A 19149-nucleotide genomic window follows, 5' to 3' on the forward strand; every position below is an offset into this window, starting at 1 on the left:
GAAAGTGACAAACGTAATGATGTCCAGAGATGTGCACTTAGCTAGGAGCATAATGAAGAGGTTCCTGGTAAATTTCAGGCTCAAGGCTTCTGGGAAATTAGAGGCAAAGTTGTCTGTGTGGGTCAGAGGGGAGGGTGGTCACTGTGACTGGGAGAAGGAGGCTGTAAGGGGCATCTAGATGGGCGTTGGGGCAGCCCTGGAGGCAGCAGGTCCTTCCCTCTGCTGGGACACCCGAGCGAAAGAGCAGAAAACTTTGCCCAAGTTTCCAGAGAAGACTCTAGAACTCGGTCTCCTGGTTATTTGCTCTATCCCATATTGTCTCCTAAATTTACACTGGGCCCCACACTTCTGTCTTAAGACATTTTTCAGCCATTCCTGGGGTGTAGGAGGGGGACCAGAAAAAGTACCCAGAGTTGGGGTTGGCAAGGGGGACATGAAGAAAACGTTTAGGACAGAGATTCTAGGTCTAGGAGGCATCTCCATGGAGGGGGTAGAGCCTAGAGTTAGGAGGGGGTACATCAAGACCCGAGGTCCTGGGCTTCCCTGGTGGCGCAGTGGTTGAGAGTCCGCCTGCCGATTCAAGGGACACGGGTTCGTGCCCCGGTCCGGGAAGATCCCACATGCCGCGGAGCGGCTGGGCCCGTGAGCCATGGCCGCTGAGCCTGCGCGTCCGGAGCCTGTGCTCCACAACGGGAGAGGCCACAACAGTGAGAGGCCCGTGTACCGCAAAAACAAAAACAAGACCCGAGGTCCTGCAGGGTGGGGAGGCCACCGTGATGGGAGGAGGGAGATGGGTCAGGTCCTGGTCTGCAGGGTCCTGGTGATGGAATGAATATCCATCCCCAGCTGGCCTCGGTCCCAGATAGATACTCACATAGAGCCCGGAAGCAAGACTCGGAACCCACAGGGGTGGAGAGCTCTAGGGTCACGCACTGGGACATCTGGGTCCCCATCTGGTTCTGGCTTGTGAACGTGGCCATGTGCCTTCTGGGCCTCAGTCTCCCCTTCCGCATCCATCCACGGTGGATTGATACGCAGTGGTGAGGTGGCCGAGGGTGACACCTGCTGGTGAGTGGGAAGCATCACAGGCTTGGCTTGCCAGATGGGTTCCCGTGGATCCAGGGCTGTGTATTTCACCCACCCTCCAGCTTCACCCCCAGTTCCCTCAGGAGGAGATGGCCAAGACCTCCCAACTGACCTAGCTGGTCTGACTGATGTTTCCCCAGGAAGTCGGAGTAAAGAAGGGAAGTGGGACAAGAGAAATCCCGGTTCCTGAGACCAGCACCCCCCACGAGACAGACCCTGTGTTGGGGGGAGGGGATGTCACAACAATCCCATAAGATGTATCCCACTATCCCTGCCATACTGGAGATGGAAAAACAGAGGCTCGGGGAGGTTTAGGGGTCTGGTGCAGGTCATAAACCCGGTAAGTGGCTGAGCTGGAATACAAGATCAGACTGTCCAGTTCTTAAGCCTGCTCAGGTTCTTGGCAATTTTTTTCTCTGAAATTAGCTGAACAAATAAAAACGTTCACACATCACGGCTTAACAAAGATTACCAATACAGTCTGGTGTTAATATGAACAAGTCACACTCCTCCCACAATCTTACTGGTACACATGTGGAAACATGGCAATTATCATAATGTAAAATTCCTTTTCTTTTTTAAAAAGTAACTTACTGAGATGAAAATTATATCACATAAAATTAATCATTTTAAATGATTAAATGATCACTTAGTGGCATTCAGTATTTTCATGACGTTATACAACCAACACTTTTTAAAAAATGTATTTATTTATTTATTTGGCCATGTTGGGTCTTAGCTGTGGCACGTAGGATCTTCGTTGCTGGCACGTGGGATCTTCGTTGGGGCATGCGGGAATCTTTTGCTGTGGCACGCGGGCTCTAGAGTGCGCGGGCTCAGTAGTTATGGACAAGTTTCCATAAAAGAAATGGACAAGCTTCCCCCTCACCAGACCCCACTGCATGTGCGCCAGGCCCTGCCCCCCAGGGTATGAGACCTTCCCCTTCTTTCTTTTTTCATTATATTTAACCTTGTATTGTAAAAATTAATAGTTTTTAAAAAGATGTTGCTTTAAAAAAATATTTATTTGGCTGCGTCGGGTCTTAGTTGTGGCACGCGGGATCTTCACGGCAGCACGTGGACTTCTCTCTAGTTGCAGCGCGAGGGCTCAGTAGTTGTGGCGTGTGGGCTTAGTTGCCCTGCAGCATGTGGGATCTTAGTTCCCCGACCAGGGATCAAACCCACGTCCCCTGCACTGGAAGGCAGATTCTTACGCCCTGGACCACCAGGGAAGTCCAACAACCAGCACTTCTATTTAGTTTCAAAAAATTTCCATCACACCAAAGTCAAACCCTACCTCCCTTAAGCAGTTTCCTCCCCACTGCCTCTTCCCATCAGACCTTGGCAACCAGCAATCTGCTTTCCATCTCTATGAATTTATTCTGGACATTTCATTTAAATGGAATCATAGGGTATGTGACGTTTTATGACTGGCTTCTTTTACTTAGCATCATGATTTGGAGGTTTATCCACCTGGTAGCATGTATCAGTATTTCATTCTTTTTTTGGTGGAAAAATATTCCATTATGTGGATCGACCACATTTTGTTTATCTAGTCATAAGCTGATGGGCATTTGCGCTGTTTTCACTTTGGGGCTACTGTGAAGAATGCTGCTGTGAACATTTGTGCACAGGTTTTGGTGTGGACATTTAAAAATTTATCTTGGGTATATACCTAGGAGTAAAATTGCTGGGTCATATGGTAAGTCTATGGTTAACATCCTGAGGAACTGTCAAGCTATTTTCCCACGTGGCTGCACCATTTTACAGTCCCACCAGCAATGTATGAGAATTCCAATTTCTCCACAAGCTTGTCAGCACTTGTTACCGTCTGCCTTTTAACTGTAGCCCTCCTAGTGGGTGTGAAGTGGTATCTCACTGAAGTGGTTTTTTTGGGAGGGTGGGGGTTAGTGCCGCCCCGTTACAAGATCTTAGTTCCCTGAACAGGGATTGAACCCAGGCCACGGCAGTGAGCACAGAGTCCTAACCACTGGACTGCGAGGGAATTCCCCTCTGATTGAAGTTTTATTTATTTATTGAAGTTTTATTTACTAATTTAATTTAATTTAATTTTGGCTGCATTGGGTCTTCGTTGCTGCGTGTGGGCTTTCTCTAGTGGTGGTAAGCGGGGGCTACTCTTCGTTGTGGTGCGTGGGTTTCTCACTGTGGTGGCTTCTCTTGTTGCAGAGCACAGGCTGTAGGCTCACGGGCTCAGCAGTTGTGGCTCAAGGGCTCCAGAGCGCAGGCTCAGCAGCTGTGGCGCACAGGCCCAGCTGCTCTGGGACATGTGGGATCTTCCCGGACCAGGGATTGAACCCGTGTCCCCTGCATTGGCAGGCGGATCTTAACCACTGCACCACCAGGGAAGTCCCCTCATTGAAGTTTTGATTTGCATTTCCCAATGACCAACGATGCTGAGCTTCTTTTCATGTGTTTCTTGGCCATTTGTCCATCTGCTCTGGAAAAACGTATATTCAGATCCTTTGCCTAATTTTATTTTATTTAAAAAAATTGATTAATTAATTTATTTCTGGCTGTGTTGGGTCTTCGTTACTGCCCACAGGGCTACTCTTCATTGCGGTGCGCGGGCTTCTCATTGCAGTGGCTTTTCTTTGTTGCTGAGCACGGGCTCTAGGTGCACAGGTTTCAGTAGCTGTGGCACCTGGGCTCAGTAGTTGTGGCTCACGGGCTCTAGAGTGCAGGCTCTGCAGTTGTGGTGCACGGGCTTAGTTGCTCTGTGGCATGTGGGATCTTCCCGGACCAGGGCTCGAACCCACGTCCCCTGCATTGGCAGGCGGATTCTTAACCACTGCGCACCAGGGAAGTCCCCCTATGCATACTTTAAATTGAGGTATTTATCTTTTTATTGTTGAGTTGAAAGAGTTCCTTATATATATTCTGGATACTAGACCCTTAGCAGGTAAATGATTTGCAAACATTTTTTTCTCACCTTTGGTGGATATCCTTTGAGGCAAAAAAAGGTCTAAATTTTGATGAAATTCAATTGATCTATTTTTCTCCCCTTTGGTTGCTTGTGTTTTAGATTCTTATCTCAGTGGCTGATTCCAGGGCTGAGGCAGGAAACATACAAAATGAGTTTGGAGCGCACTGCAGAAAGTATGGAAGTGCTCAAAAGACAAAAGGATGAGGGCACACCAAAGGGACAGGGGATGGGACTTCCTCGGTGCTTAAATGGTTAAACCTCCACCTTCCAATGCAGGGGGCATGGGTTCGATCCCTGGTCGGGGAACTAAGATCCCACATGCTGCGTGGTGCAGCCCAAAAAAACCAAAAACTCGACCCGGGGTGGTGTCGAGACACCCTCTGCCCAGACTGGCAGGCTCCCGCCCCCTGCCACCCATACCCCAGACCCGGCTCTGGGGGAAGCGAGCTTGCTGCCTCTACACTGGACTGCCCAGGGGCCCACCAAGCTGGGGGTGAGGGCTCCCAGAGGCCTACAGATGGAGAAAGGACAACTTCCCTGCTAGGCTGGGAGAGTGAAGGAAACCACCAGGTGTAGCCCATAAGCTAAGGGCTTCTCACGGTCTCATTTAGACCCCACGGTGCACAAGATCAGTTTCATTTTCTCCATTTTACAGATGAAGAAACTGAGGCTCAGGGAAGCAGAGAAATGGGCCTGGCCCACAGCCAGAGGGTGGCGGGCTGGGCTGGACCCCAAGGACGTCCAGTGCCTGAGCTCTTCCCAGGGTAGTGCTGTCAGAGACACCCCCCCCAAGGGGTACAGCTCTGAAGGGCTCAAGGCCGCCCTCCAGGTCTTTGACTTTGCACACACCTCCCTGAGTCCCCACCCCTGGGCTTCCCGCCCCCCAGGCTTTGAGCCCCTGCGAGCAGGACTCTGTGGCAGGCTGTCGTCACCACTTCACCCCTGGCGGACGGCCCCCTCACTCTCCTTCAGGTGTCCTCCTTTCATCCCGCACCTGCTGGATGCCAAGCCCCGGACAGATAAGGACTGAGGAAGCTCCTTCCATGAGATTCAAGCCCTCCTTCTCCATCTGGCCTCAGGTCGCATGCACCCCCAGCCCCTGTAAGGGCCAGAGACACCAGGCCCCTCGCCCTCCCCTTGACAGTCCCTGCCTGCCCACACTTCCTTCCTCCCCGCCCCCGCCCCCAGCAACCTCTTCTTCACCGCAGCTAACACAGGGTTACGTCAACTGCTGGCCTGGGAGCCATGAGCGGGTGGGGGGGGTCTCTCTCTTTTCCGACCACGAGCCCCCAGCGTGGAGTTCCCACCGAAGGTTAAACTGGTCCCGGAAACGTTTTACCTCGGGGAGGGTGACCCACTTAGCATCATCGCCAGGTGGGTGACTGGGCTAACACGGTGCCTTGGGTGAAATGGAAAAAAAACCCCAATAAGTCACAGCGGTGCTTGGTAAGTCTCAGAGGAAAGGGTCTTTGCAGAAGCTCTCTGACTTTCAGAATACTGGGCTGATGAGTTCTGGAAAGATAGAGACCATTTATATCGGAGGCGGCAGAAACCTAAGAATTGGCTGCTGTTTCAATCTATCCGAGATCTGCCCCGGATGGACACTGTGTTGACTGCTCTCCATCCGTCCCCACCTCCAGACCCACTGTGCACGCCCCCCCCATCCTGGCTGTGCCCCAGGAGCTGACCTCTACGGCCTCCAATAGGCTCCCCTGCCTTGGCTTCTGCTTGTGTTCAGCCAATGGGAGGGGCTGGCAAGAGCGGCCGGGGGTGGGGGGTAGTAGAGACCCTCATAGGTTTCCTTTGCCCTGTCCACACCTGTGCACACAGACCCTCCTTAAACTCTCATTCCCCCTCGCATGGCCCCACTGCTTCCTCCAGGACTCTGCTGATACAGTGCCTGAGAAGGAGCACAGATCTTCTGGGTACGTTCAGCTGTTAACCTCGAGAGCCTTGTTCAGTCTCCATGGGGGCGGGGGGGAGGACCCTCAACTGCACAGCCTGCAAAATGACCATAAGGCTTGCAAAACTTTGACCACCTGATCCATAGACATCTCGCTGCAGGAGACAGGATTAGCTCACTGAAGTCTTAAGTGTTCTCCCCAAACGCGTCAAACTTGTGTTAGCTGATCCATCACTATTTTGTACATACTATTTTGTATTTTCAATTGTTCCTTGTGGGCCCACTTATACCTCCAACAGATTCAAATCCAACCCCCCAGACCTCTCTGGCAACCTTGCCTGGCCTCCGCTGCTGCCCCCCATCTCTGGTTCTCTGCCTGTTCTTGCTGAGCTCCCTCTCCTTGGACATGGCAGCCACACCAGGCCCTCTGAGGCTCTTGTCAGCCATTCACACCTGAGTAAGAATTAGCTGGCAGTCCACCAGGAACAGGATCGAGACACACTCCTGGCACCAGGGTGCCAGTGAGCTGAGGGAGGATGGGGGAGCCCAGGGAACCCACAGAGAGAAGCAGAAACTGCAGGGGTCCTGGACCTCAGTCACAAGCTTTATTGTCTCGAGCACGGACTCGCCACACTTCAACAATTCCACTTTGGGGAAGGGAAGGGTGCGGGAGGACCTGGGGAGGGGGCGTGGCTGAGCGCACACTGGGCAGGCGCAGATGCTCACAGGGAAAGCACTCGCCACCCGCCAGCCCGCCCCGGGGGCTCAGCCCCTCCCGGTGTGGGCTTTTGGCTGTTAGTAGACTAATCTCCAGTGGGCAGGGCGGCTGCCTGACTGCTGGAAAGAGTAGAATTTGACTCTGGGTTAAGCCACTACAGCATTGCTCCTAGACCGTTGTTAATAAAACCGCATGCAAGAGCTACCGAAAGCCAACGGGGAGAGGGGAGGGGACCGATGGGACTAACTGGCCATCCCCAGGATGGGCTGCTTTGGGGCAGGGACGTGAACACCACCCACCTGTACCCAGGAGCACTCAGAGGCTACCTGGGCTGCTCCCAGGACACCAACTGCATACCTGTCCTGGTGCAATTCAGGAACACCGTGATGGGCCATCAGATCCCCCCCTCTAGCCCCTAGTGGGAGAGGCCCCTGTGAGCACTCTCCCTGAGCTGCGGGAGGAGGGGCAGGCCCTCCACAGAGACGCTGCAGGGTACAAGGCAGTCACCCATGGGCCCTCCAGCTCTAAGAGTGGGGGCTTTGGGCAGACGCTCTTTTCCCACCACGCATGAGGCTGGAGTAACTTGGCAGGGCTTGAGGGGAAGCGGGGGAGGCAGGGAGATTTTTCTTGTCCCAATCATCCTTGGGCTCTTTTCTTGGCTACAGAAGACAGGGCTTAGAAAGCCCAAGGCAGATGCCTTGTACCACCGAAAGGGGGCTGTTGGGTTGTGTGTTCCTGTGCATGTGTGGCCACGCCCCCCCGAAGCCTCACCCACGCGCACCTGGCTGTGCATGTGCACGGTGAGGTCGCAGGAGCATTTGCAATGTGTGTGGTCACGGCCCTGCCAGGCCTGGGGCTGGGGCCTGGAACCCGAGGGTGAGCGTCCACATGGTCTGAGTGTGGCTGACTGCAAAAGTCCCACCTACATGGCACGTGTGCACGCATGACCCCTCTGAGTGTGTGTGTGCCAAGGGTCAGTGGGTGTATATGTCGGGGTCTGCGTGGGTGAGTCTGCAGGTGGCAGGCCCGGTTTCGGAACATCAAGTCAACCCAGGGGACAGCATATTACTGACCAATCAAAACATACCCAGAGCCCTAGTCCTGGGCCCCCCTGGGGCCGCCCTGCCCCAGCTCCAAGCCAGGTCACTGGGGGTAGGGGGTGCAGGAAGGAGAGGGGCTTCCAGACTTTCCTAATACCGTGGCTCCCGGCCTTGGTGACCACCCTCCGGCCAGCAGCTCGGAGCCGTGTGTGCGTTGGGGTCAGGGTGGGAACGAAGGGCCTTGCCTCCCAAGCACTTTGAACCTGGGGCCTCACTGGGCAGACGGGCTGAAGGGAGCTTGTACCACTGCATGAAAGAGGCTCAGTATGCGGGGACAAGAAGCCCTGGGGACTGCCTTGGCCTGGAAGCAGCTGCAGAAAAGGGGGTCCCCCACTGGCTCCTAAGGAAGGAGAAGCTGGAGCCCTCCTCTGGCCCCTTCCCGGAACAACGGCTCTGGGGTCTGAGAGGGACCCAGGAGAACGGGAAGAAAGGGAGGGCAGGGATGTGCCCAGAGGGCCACGATGGTCCTCAGGGCAGCTCCTTCTGGGCAGGGGCCCTGGCCGGATCATCTCGGCCTCCCCAAACCAACTCCAGAAACCGCCGGGGTGTCCAGGGTGTCCAGGGCGTCCAGGCTCAAGGTCCCGGGGGCCAGGCCGGGGCTGTACCGCCTTCTGTGGAAGGTCGCGCTTGAGGAAGCCTCCTGGTCCGGCAGGGGGGTCGGGGTAGGGGATTGTCCACGGTGGTGGGTACGTTATTGTTACACTGTTCTCTTCTCCAAAGCGACAGTCCTGGCCCCTGCCTGGAGGTGGCGCCGCTGGGGCAGGCTGGAGGGGCTCTGGTGTGGACCGGGCAGCTCCACAGTGTCCCTCAGGGTCAGTGCTTGTCCTGGAGAGAGAATGGGCTTGGTCAGCAAGTGTCTCAGTGGGCACAGGGACAAGCGGCAGAGGGGGTGGGGTGGGGCTGGGGGAGGAGACCCACCTGGGCCAGGTAAAGGGAATAGCATGTGCAAAGGCCCTGAGGCAGGAGCAGTCTCTTCGCTGTGTGTCTGGTGAGACAGGAGGCCGGGTGGGAGCAGTTTATGAGAATTGAGGGGAAGAGGCGAGAGCAGGTGGGTTTTACAGACAGCTCTGAGGGCCTGCATGGAGGCTGGATCCGAGGAAAGGAAAACTGGTGCTGAGACCCCAAGCCTCAGTTTTCGCGTCTGTAAACCAGGATGACCCCCGTGTGCCTTGCAGGACAAAGCCGCACAAGGTCTGGACATCAACTCCCAGGGTGCCTGGTACAGGCAGCTCCTCTGCAGACACAACCCCACCACGTCCCACTACAGCTCCGTGCCTCCACCCTGCTCTCAGGTCCTGCGCAGGGTCCCCTCCTCCCCGCGCCCATCTCTCTCTCTGCTTCTCACTCACAGGGCCAGGCCCTCAGCAGATGCTGTGGCCAAGGTTCTCCTGTCTCTAAGTGAGCGCCTGCGGCCGTGGTCCCACTGGCCAAGCTGGAAGGACTAAGCCTTCCTTCCTGTGCTCCAGCCTCACTGGCCCAAAGGTCACACAGCGAGCCAGGGACAGAGCCTAATCGGGCTAGCACCTGGGCCCCAGGTGGGCTCTCTAACACTGTGGGTGAATGCCAGTGGCTAACTGTGGGGTGGAGGCCACCAGGCACCCTCTTAAAACACAACACAGCAAAGACATTCCCAGCAAGGGAGTCAGGTCCATGAAGTTTTAGGAAACAAATTTTCCACCCACAATTTTATAAAACATAGACTTTACAAAGACTGCTTAAGGAAGAGAGAAAATATTCAGTAAAAAAAACAAGAGGTGAAATAGAATATAGAGCACACTACCTACTCCATTAAAATAATTTAGGGAATTCCCTGGCGGTCCAGTTGTTAGGACTCCACACTTCCTCTGCAGGGGGCCCAGGTTTGATCCCTGGTGGAGGAACTAAGATCCCACAAGCTGCGCGGCGTGTCCAAAAAAATAATAATAATACAATACAGTGTAGTAATTTATATGTTACTTTGCAACCATCACAGTAAAGACCGGCTCAGGCAAGATTCATGAATGGATGACGAATCCAGGGGACATCTGGGTGAGGAACAGAGGATTCACAAGGTCTTCCAGAGTCTCCACCGAATGCTCGTTAGGAAATAACCAGCAACTACACAGCGGAGGAGTCAGACAACACCTTGACCAGGTGATCAAGATTCACTCAGGAATGAAGGGCAGATGGACATCACACACCGCAGTCGTGATGCCCGGAGGAGAACGTGGCACTGACTGTGTATTCCAGCCTCAGTTGTAGAACCTGGCTCTGAGCAGCAGGAGCCATGGGACAAACCCCAAAGGAGGAATCTTCTATTAAAAAAGGAGGGAGGACGGTATTTCAAAAACGTCAATGTCGGGACTTCCCTGGTGGCGCAGTGGTTAAGATTCCGCCTGTCAATGCAGGGGACACGGGTTTGAGCCTTGGTCTGGGAAGATCCCACATGCCGCGGAGCAACTAAGCCTGTGCACCACAACTACTGACGCTGCGCTCTAGAGCCCACGAGCCACAACTACTGAGCCTGTGCACCTAGAGCCCGTGCTCCGCAACAAGAGAAGCCACCGCAGTGAGAAGCCCGTGCACCGCAACAAAGAGTAGCCCCCGCTCACTGCAACTAGAGAAGGCTTGCGTGCAGCAACGAAGACCCAACGCAGCCAATAAATAAATAAATAAATAAATAAATAAATAAATAAATATCAATGTCATAAAAATCAAAGTGAAGCTGAGGAAATGTTCTAGATTCAAGCAGACTAAAGAGACATAACAAGTAAATGCAATGAGCTGACTCAACCTTAGACTGGATCCTGTACTGAGGGGGAAAGAGCTTTGAAGGCACTCCCGGGTCAAGTGAAGAAATTGGGTATGGAGAGTGATTGGATATAAATCTCGTATCAGCATTACATTTGCTGAGATTTTTTTTTTTAATTTTTAAAAAATATTTATTTATTTGGTTGCGCAGGGTCTTAGTTGTGGCAGGCGGGCTCCTTAGTTGTAGCTCTCAGCTCCTTAGTTGTGGCACATGGACTCCTTCGTTGTGACAGGCAGGCTCCTTAGTTGCGGCTCACCAGCTCCTTAGTTGTGGCATGCAAACTCTTAGTTGTGGCATGCATGTGGGATCTAGTTCCCTGGCCAGAGATCAAACCCAGGCCCCCTGCATTGGGAGCGTGGAGTCTTAACCACTGCGCCACCAGGGAAGCCGCTGAGATTGTGAATTGTACTGTGTTTATGTAAAATCATGTCCTTTTTCTCAGGAATATGGACTGAAGTATTAAGGACCATGACACATGCAATTATACTCAAATGGTTCAGAAGAATACTCCATGCATATAACACACCCATCTACACACAGAGAACAAAAGATAAAGCAAATGGGGCAAAGGAGTAACAACATGTTATGTAGGGGGAAAGGAGAGCTGATGCTCTAGGTGCTAATTTTATTCTTGCCACTTTTTTGTCAGCTTGAAATTATTTCCAAATAAAAAGTTAATGTCTAAGTGTCAACCATACTTCAATAAATTTTTTTAAAAGTTAATGTGCACACACATCTGCAGACACATACATATACATATAACAATTATTTGCAGGAGTTCTGTTCTACAGAATCACACAGATGCGGAATCAGCAAATACTGAACCATTGCTCCCAGTGGAAATACAAAGTTCCTGCAAACCTCTGGTCTGACATTTTCGTTGATTGATCAATATGTAACCATGTTTCATGTGTGCTTCTGTTTAAAGACACCTCACTGAATATATATTGTTGACTCATTAATAATGAACTCAAGGACAGCAGCGCCGTAGCTCATGCCTGAATGAAGCTTCTCTAAAGTACTTTCTGGAAGGCACATTGCAGCCTTCTTGCACTTAGGAACACTAGACAGCTCTTCAGCAAGACACTTGGGGACCATTTTAAACGGCAGAAATCACCAAGAAAAAAAGCATGAAAATGTGAAAAACATGTCACTAAATAGACCGTGAAAAGGACACTTGTTTGCAGAATGAGCTAAACAAGAAGGCAGCACGGTGTTTTGTATGAGCTCAGCTGGGAACATGCATGTCCGGTGATTAAATTTTTTCTCCACTCTGCACGGGTGTCCACGAATGACCAGGAAAGTGCTATGAGTATTGATTTTAGGGTTACAAATAAATGTTACCAAGTAGCTAAGTCTGCAAATACGGAATAGTGAGGATTGACTGTACACCCATACACATACACACGTGTACATGCTTAGCAAAGTTCAGGAAGGACATCACTTTAAAATGTTAACCTTGGTCATCTCTGGGTAGAAGGGCTACGGGTAAGTCATTTTTTTTTGGCTTCGCTGCGTGTCTTGTGGGATCTCAGTTCCCCAAGCAGGGATTAAACCCAGGCCCACGGCAGTGAAAGCATGGAGTCCTAACCACTGGACTGCCAGGGAACTCCCAGTATTTTCTTCTTTATATATTTTTAATTTTTTTCCCCAAAAGTTGCCCAGTAGGCATGTATTACTTTATAATAAAAGGTTTTCTTTTTTTTTTTTTTTGAAAGAGAAACAAGGTTAAAAGAGCAGGATGGTAACTGAATCAAGTTTGACTACATTCTGTGAGCGACCCTATTGTAAAGCCGCTTGCACGATGTATCTGTGTATTTTTGGTGGCTTTTCAAAGTTTTTCTCCAGAGAGGTCGGCCTGCACGGGAGGGCCGTGGGAGTGGCAGAGTATCTCCCCGGGGCCAGGGTGCCCCTTACCTCTTGTTTGTGGGCCTTGTCTTGCTGATGGATGCCATTTGCAGAACCGGAATTGCCGGTGGCCTGTAAGAGTCGAGGGCAAGATGCTGAGCAAGGTTCACCAGGCAGCATTTCCTGGCTTGTCCACTAGATGGCGAGGTTTTCCCAACAGGACCATCTCAGGATCCAAACTCTGAGCAGAACCCATCAGAATAGGGGGTCCCAGGACACACCCCAGGAAACACAGGCTCTCAGGGCATCTCCGCCCTTAGTCTGAGCTCCTCGGGATAAAGCCATGTACCCCTTGTGCTGGGACTCCCGGGGCGCAGGGCGGAGTCTCTCCCCTCAGGACCTGGCTGAGACCCAGCTCACCTGGGACTTTTCGGGGCAGCCCCTCATCGCCTCCATGAGCCTCTCCACCTGCTGAGCCTGGTCCAGCGCGTCCCGCAGGGCATCCTCTGTGCTCATCAGCTGGTGCTGCAGCCGCAGGAGCTCCGGTGACGAGCACGAGGACGGCTCAATGAGGGAGTAGCGCCTCTGATCCGACAGGGACTTCTCTTTGTCCTGGAAGCAGTAGGAGAGGAAGAGCGTGTGCATGCGTGTACGTGTTGCAGGAGGGTGGTCTCTCCTTTAGGCCGGAACCTCATGTGTCCCGCCTCATCTCTGGGTCAGGCCTGAGAATCACCAGGCCTCCCTCACCTAAGGGTTCTCTCTGAAGCATCTTCCTTGGCCCCCGCCCTGAATTCCCAGGCTCTGTCAGATGCTCCACATTCTTCAGGTCCCAAAACCCAGGACCCCTCCTCCCCCTCTTTCCTTCTTGCACACCCCCGCCTCCCTCCACACTGTTTATGTGGGTCCCTCCTCTTCACCTCTAGACCTACAGCCTCATTCCCGAACCTCTCCTCAGAACCCTCCCCTGCCCCAACAGGACATGCCTTCCCCTCCCTTCCAAGTGCTCTGCAGCTGACCCCGCCCACTGTGGTACCTGGAGATGCACCTGCCTTGTGGGCAGACCAGCCTCCTCACTCCCACACGAAGCTTCCCTGCACTGCCCTCCCTGGGCCGGTGCTTCCAGGGTCCTTCTGCTCTGCTCTGACCCTCTACCCAAACCTCCCCCTCCACCCAAACCTTCCTCGTTCCGGAGGTTTTCTAACCACGAAGCCCGTGCGTAGTTCTCCCAGGGGGGCAGCTCCGTGGCACTGAGGACAGTGCAGGGGGACATGGGAGAGGCTCTCCTAGGGTAAGGGGCAGCCAGTCACGTGTAAATTTGACCAGCTTGTGGCCCACGGAGACAGTCAGCGCGGCTCTGCCCCCTCCACGCGGCTCTGGGAAAGCCTTGGAATCAGAGCTCCCAAATCCACACCAGCCTCGGGGCCTTGGCTTCTGAGTTACGCCCAGGCTCACAGCACCACGAGGACCACGTGTAACCAACCCCCTGCTGGCCAGACCTGCCAGGACTGAAAGGCCACAGGGCGGCTGGGCCCGGTGGTCCCCACACACACAGTTGGGTGCAGCCAGAGTGATACCCTTCTCGCTTAACCCTGTAGGCCCAGGGCTGCTTCCATGGCTGCAGGACCCTCTTCTCCTTCCATCTCCTCCAGCGTGGCTGAGCCTGTGTGGCTGGGTGGGAGGGCAGCGAGGGGCTTTGGAGCAGCTTCCCCTGACAGCAATCCTGTCCTCCCAGACCCTATCTTGTCAACGCTCTGGAGTTGACCAGGCCCAGGAACCGGCCACAGGCTCGTCCTGAAGGTTGACCACAGGGGGATGGAGTGGGATGGTTCCGTCCTGTGCTACCAGCATCACTCGCCTACCGTACCCCCACCTCTGGAGACTCTGCCCAGTCAGGCCCCTGTTCCCCTCTCCTTCCTGAGGTGGATGCGTGAATCGCCACTGTTGGACCCTGAACAAGGAGCTGGTTTCTGGTTGATTACTTCTCTGGATGGTGAGCTCACCAGCTGCCAGTAGCCCATCCCACCTCTGGACTGGTGAGATTCTTAGGAAGTCTTCCTCTGCACTGCATCACCCAGACGGACACACAGCCGACCACAATATCTACAAAAGGGGCCGCCCACGGCCCCTCACTAGGTACCTCGCTGACCCTGCCTGTGGTTCTAGGGGATTTTGAACGCTCCCTGTGACTTGGCTATCCCTGGGGTGGCTCCAGGAGGTCACCAGTCTCCATGGCTGACAGCAGATAGCCCCAGCCCCTCCCTGGTGTCTGCCATCCCGAGGCCGCCCCCTTCCCCACGTACCAGCCCGGTCAGCTGTTCCCGCAGGCCCCGGATGTCATCCTTGAGTTTCTGCTCCTTGATCCGCCACTCGGCCTTGTGGACCTCGCGGCTCAGGTCCCTCTCAGGCCCTGGGGAGTGGCGATTGGCCTCCAGAAGCAACACACGCAGTTCGTTCAGGCTCCTGGAGGGGGCGGGGGGCGCACAGAACACCTGCACTCAGATGGGCCCCTCCCCTCCCGTGCTCCGCAATTTGCCAAGTGCCTGGAGACTGGCCACCCTGAAGGGGGACGCTGGCTACTAAGACAGCACCTGTGCCAGGAGGGGCCAGAGAGGAAATACAAGGCCCGAAACCATCCAACCACAACCCGAGAGGGGCCAGGATTCGGGGATGGTACGGTCAAGAGGACTTAGCCTTTCTTAGGATGATTTTGAAGTTTTTTTTAAAAAAGAGAATATTTGGAAGTTTGGGATTAGCAGATGCAAACTATTATATAGAGAATAGATAAACAACAAGGTCCTACTGTAGAGCACAGGGAACTATATTCAATATCCTGTGATAAACCATAATGGAAAAGAATATGAAAAAGAATGTATATGCATGTATAACTGAATCACTTTGCTGTACAGCAGAAACTAACACAACATTGTAAATCAGCTATACTTCCATAAAATAAATTTTAAAAAGAGAATATAGTATTTGTTTAATTAAAAACTAAATAATAGAGGAGTAGAAATATAATGTACATATGAAACTTATATAATGTTATAAATCAATGTTATCTCAAATTAAAAAATAATAATAAAGTTAAATTAAAAAAACATTTATCCAAGAGAGCTAGCTCACGTGGCAAGACATTTTAAATGCCTGATGTCAAATAAGTTTTATTTCCTATGTCAACTTAATCAACTGGCAGTAGCTACCTGGAGTACTGTGGTGAGAATGATTCTGGGCTTTGCAGAAAAAGAGTGCAGTGATCAAGTAGCAATGTCTTCCATGGGCACAGCACGGGAGAAAAGGACACACACCTTCTAAGCTCTTTCCCTTGCTTGCATCTACTATAGAGGAGGGGAAAACTCCCTCTCTAGGTGGCCATGGGTAGTTGAGAACAAAGTGGAAGTCTGCTGGCACTGACCCTTTCCCTTTCCTCCTTCTTCCTGCTAGGAATGATGGCTCCTGATGGCTGGAGCTTCAGCAGCCACCTTGCAACCACGAGGGAGAGTCTAGCAGAACCCAAGAGAACAAAGGTGTTGGCACTGATATCTTGAGCCACTGAACCAAATGCCAGCTACAGCTACCTCCAGATTTCTTGTTATGTGAGGAAAATAAATCTCTACGTGTTTAATCTGCTGATCTCCCACTCCCATCCTAAGTACCACAGAAGCATGGAGGAGCTCACAGTGGCCTACATCAACCAAGAAGAGCTTCAAGGAAGAGGTGGTGGGAATCCTCAATAATTTTTAAGAGTTTCAAGGAGTCCCTGGGCCCAGGATGCTTGGGAACCACTAAGCTTTCCTATAAGCTCTGCTTGGAGAACTGTGTTAAGAAGGATTCTGAGGCTTCATCAGAGCTTAGCAGTGCACAGTATGGTGATCATCGGTGATGCCAGCCATCTGTCCACCGGGTCTATCCCTGCCCCGCCTCGGGAGAAGACTGGCTAATATTAACTGGGTGGAGTGAGGGTCAGGCAGGTCTGAACACACAGCCCACGGCTGACTCACCGCTCCTTCCTGAGCAGCTCCTGGCTGATGAGAACCAGCTGGCCCGAGGCATCGTGGGTCTTCCGGGACACGGCCTCCAGCTCCACCTCCAAGCGCCGCTTCTCCTTCTGGAGGGCGTCCACCTTCTTCTCTCCCGACCTGCACTTGCTCTCCAGTGCTAAGGGCCAGCCGGCAGGGTAAGGAGGGAGAGCGCTGGGATCACCGTGGGAATCTATCCCACCTGGGGGCCAAGGCCCGGGCAGGGAGCAGGTTTCCCAGGGGTCACAGAGACACACTTCACTGAGTGGGCCTCTCTCGTCCTGTAGGGCCAGGCGGCGAGGGGCTGAGAAGAGCTACTACGAAAAGCAGACCAAAGTTCCCACACAGTAGCTGGGCCCTCTGGTGTCAGGAAAGCAGTCCACCCTTCCCGAGACGGGGCCCGGGTATTTACACTGTTGCCTGGACAAGGAAAAGCTAAAACTTCACCTTGGCCCCGGAGGAATCTGAGGTCAACTGACCTTTGTCGGGACCAATTATGCCACGTGAACGTGATGGGAACTGGATAGGAGTGGGGGTGGGAACCATTTCCCAGGATGGGGGCCGTCTCATGGACACCACCAATGGCATTCTGGCGGACAAGAAGCAGGGCCAGTTTGTCACCAAGTCACAAATTCCAGACCCCCCGTCTCTCCCTAGTCTCCCCTCTGGCCTCATTCTCCCTGTGCCTTGCTTTCTGCTGTGGCCAAAGACCTTCTCCCTGATTCTGAAATCCTGGTATTTCTTCTAGGGGCTGGTGCACAAATACTGTATCAAAAGGTAGAGAGATTGAAACCCAAGGGACTTCAAGCCCAGAAAGTGAGAACTAGTGATGCAATTTCAGAACACAGAGAACACAGACCTGGCTCTGAGGAGAGAAGCTGGCTGGGGCCCCCAATTATATTATGGACCGAGTGTGGGCTACTGCTCCCCATTCACTGCTGTCCAGGTGGAAGCCCAGTGCATGGGAACTGAGCCAGGCCGCCTTCTCCTCAAGGCAGAGTGGGGGAGGGCACCCTGACGCAGTACCACCCACCCCCTGCTGGACTGGCACACGGCCCAAAGAAAGCTCCCCGCATCTGCCTTGAAGGAGGGAGACTTACCACTTACTTGGGCCCTGAGCGTCTCGGTCTGGGATGTTAAGGCTGTCACCTCTTTGTCCCTCTTGTTCAGCTTGTCCTGCAGGCCTGGGGTGAAGGGAGAGATGAGGGGCCATCAATACTCCAGGGCCAGCACTGCGGTCCAGTGGGTGAGGGGCTGGCCCTTCCATCAAAACCCTAAAATGGGGCCACACTTGGCCTCAAGAGTCCAAGTTCTTCCTCATTCCAGTGGTCCCTCTGGGTAACCCACCCTGAAGAAGAGGCACCAATACTGTGTGGTCTTGGGCAACTTAACTCTCAAGAGTCTCAGCTTCCTCAAGTGAAGAATGGGGATAGTAACGGTGCCCAGGTCACTTGGCCATGTGCGTTCAATACTGGACAGCCTCAGAACAGTCATGAAAAAGATTCACGGAAAGTGCTAGAAAGCTATTAACTTTCTGTAAGTTAATGTATAAATTTGACATGATACCAATAAAAACACCAGCCAGATTGTAATTTTTGTGGAACTAGATAAACTGATTCTAAAATCCCTTGGAAAAAATAAGCAAGGCTAGCCAAGAGAGTCTGGCAAAAAACTTCTTCAAAGAGTTAAACACACAATTACTATATGACTTAACAATTCTGCTCCTAAGTATATACCCCAAAGAGCTGAAAACAGGTACTCAACAAGAACCTGCGCATGCGGCACTATTCACAATAGCCGAAAGGTGGAAGCAACCCAAATGCCCATCGACAGGTGAATGGATAAGCAAAATGTGGTGGTGCGTACGATGCCAATATTACTCAGCTATAAACAGGAATGAAACACTGACATGTGCTACAGCACAGATGAATCTTGAATATATTATGCCTCGTGAAATAAACCAGACATAAAAGGCCACATATTGTATGGTTCTATCTATATGAAACATCAAGAATGGGCAAATCCACAGAGACAGAAAGCAGATTAGCAGTTGTCAGCAGCTGCAGTGAGGAGAAAATAGACAGTGACTGATAATGTACATGCGGCTTCCTTTTGGAGTGATGAAAATGTTTGGGAACTAGATAGAGGAGGTGGTTGCAAAACATTGTGAATGTATTAACGCCCCTGAATTGTTTGCTTTAAAATGGTTAATTTTATTTTACGTTAATTTTGTCTCGATTAAAAAAAAAAAAAAAAGAATGGCTGAGAGAATTTTGGAAAAGCAGAACAGGAAGACTAGCCCTGCCAGTAACTGAAATATAAACAAAGCTTCAAAACACTGTAGAAATGGCACATGAAGAGACAGACAAGTCACTGGAAAGGAATCGAAAGTCTAGAAATAGAGCCAATTACCCGATGGAATTTAAAGATGGTAAATATGGTTAATTCAAATCAGTGGAGGCAGGAGATGAGGTTTTCAAAAATGGTACTGGCATAAGTGGGTACTCTTGGGAAAAAAAATAAAAATGGATCCTTACCTCACACCTTATAGAAGAGAGAATTCTAGATGGATCAGAGATTTAAACATAGAAAATGGAACTTAAAAGGTACTAGAGGGAAAAAAAAAAAAAAAAAGGTACTAGAGGAAACCACGGAATACATTTTAAAAATAATAAACCCAGGATCCCAAAAAGAAAAGACCTATGTTTAAAAATCTGCACGGCAACCACCACCCAAAGAAGAG

The 19149-nt window shown here is 52.0% G+C and overlaps 1 protein-coding gene across 2 annotated transcripts in view; it reads right to left on the bottom strand.

The window, feature by feature from the left end:
- Positions 1–6519: 6519 nt before the first annotated feature.
- Positions 6520–19149, bottom strand: part of CLIP2 (CAP-Gly domain containing linker protein 2) — a 76397-nt gene continuing 63767 nt past the window's right edge. For both annotated transcript variants that reach the window (XM_060032224.1, XM_060032222.1), the window contains exons 12-17: positions 17507–17590; positions 16389–16545; positions 14691–14850; positions 12811–13002; positions 12460–12522; positions 6520–8576 (exon numbers count right to left, since the gene is read on the bottom strand). In XM_060032224.1, the coding sequence (XP_059888207.1) occupies positions 8565–8576; positions 12460–12522; positions 12811–13002; positions 14691–14850; positions 16389–16545; positions 17507–17590 (668 nt within the window). In that variant the 3' untranslated portion in view covers positions 6520–8564. The remainder of the gene's footprint in view (positions 8577–12459; positions 12523–12810; positions 13003–14690; positions 14851–16388; positions 16546–17506; positions 17591–19149) is intronic.

The sequence above is a fragment of the Delphinus delphis genome, chromosome 15 (assembly GCF_949987515.2).
Source record: "Delphinus delphis chromosome 15, mDelDel1.2, whole genome shotgun sequence".
Classification (NCBI taxonomy): domain Eukaryota; kingdom Metazoa; phylum Chordata; class Mammalia; order Artiodactyla; family Delphinidae; genus Delphinus; species Delphinus delphis.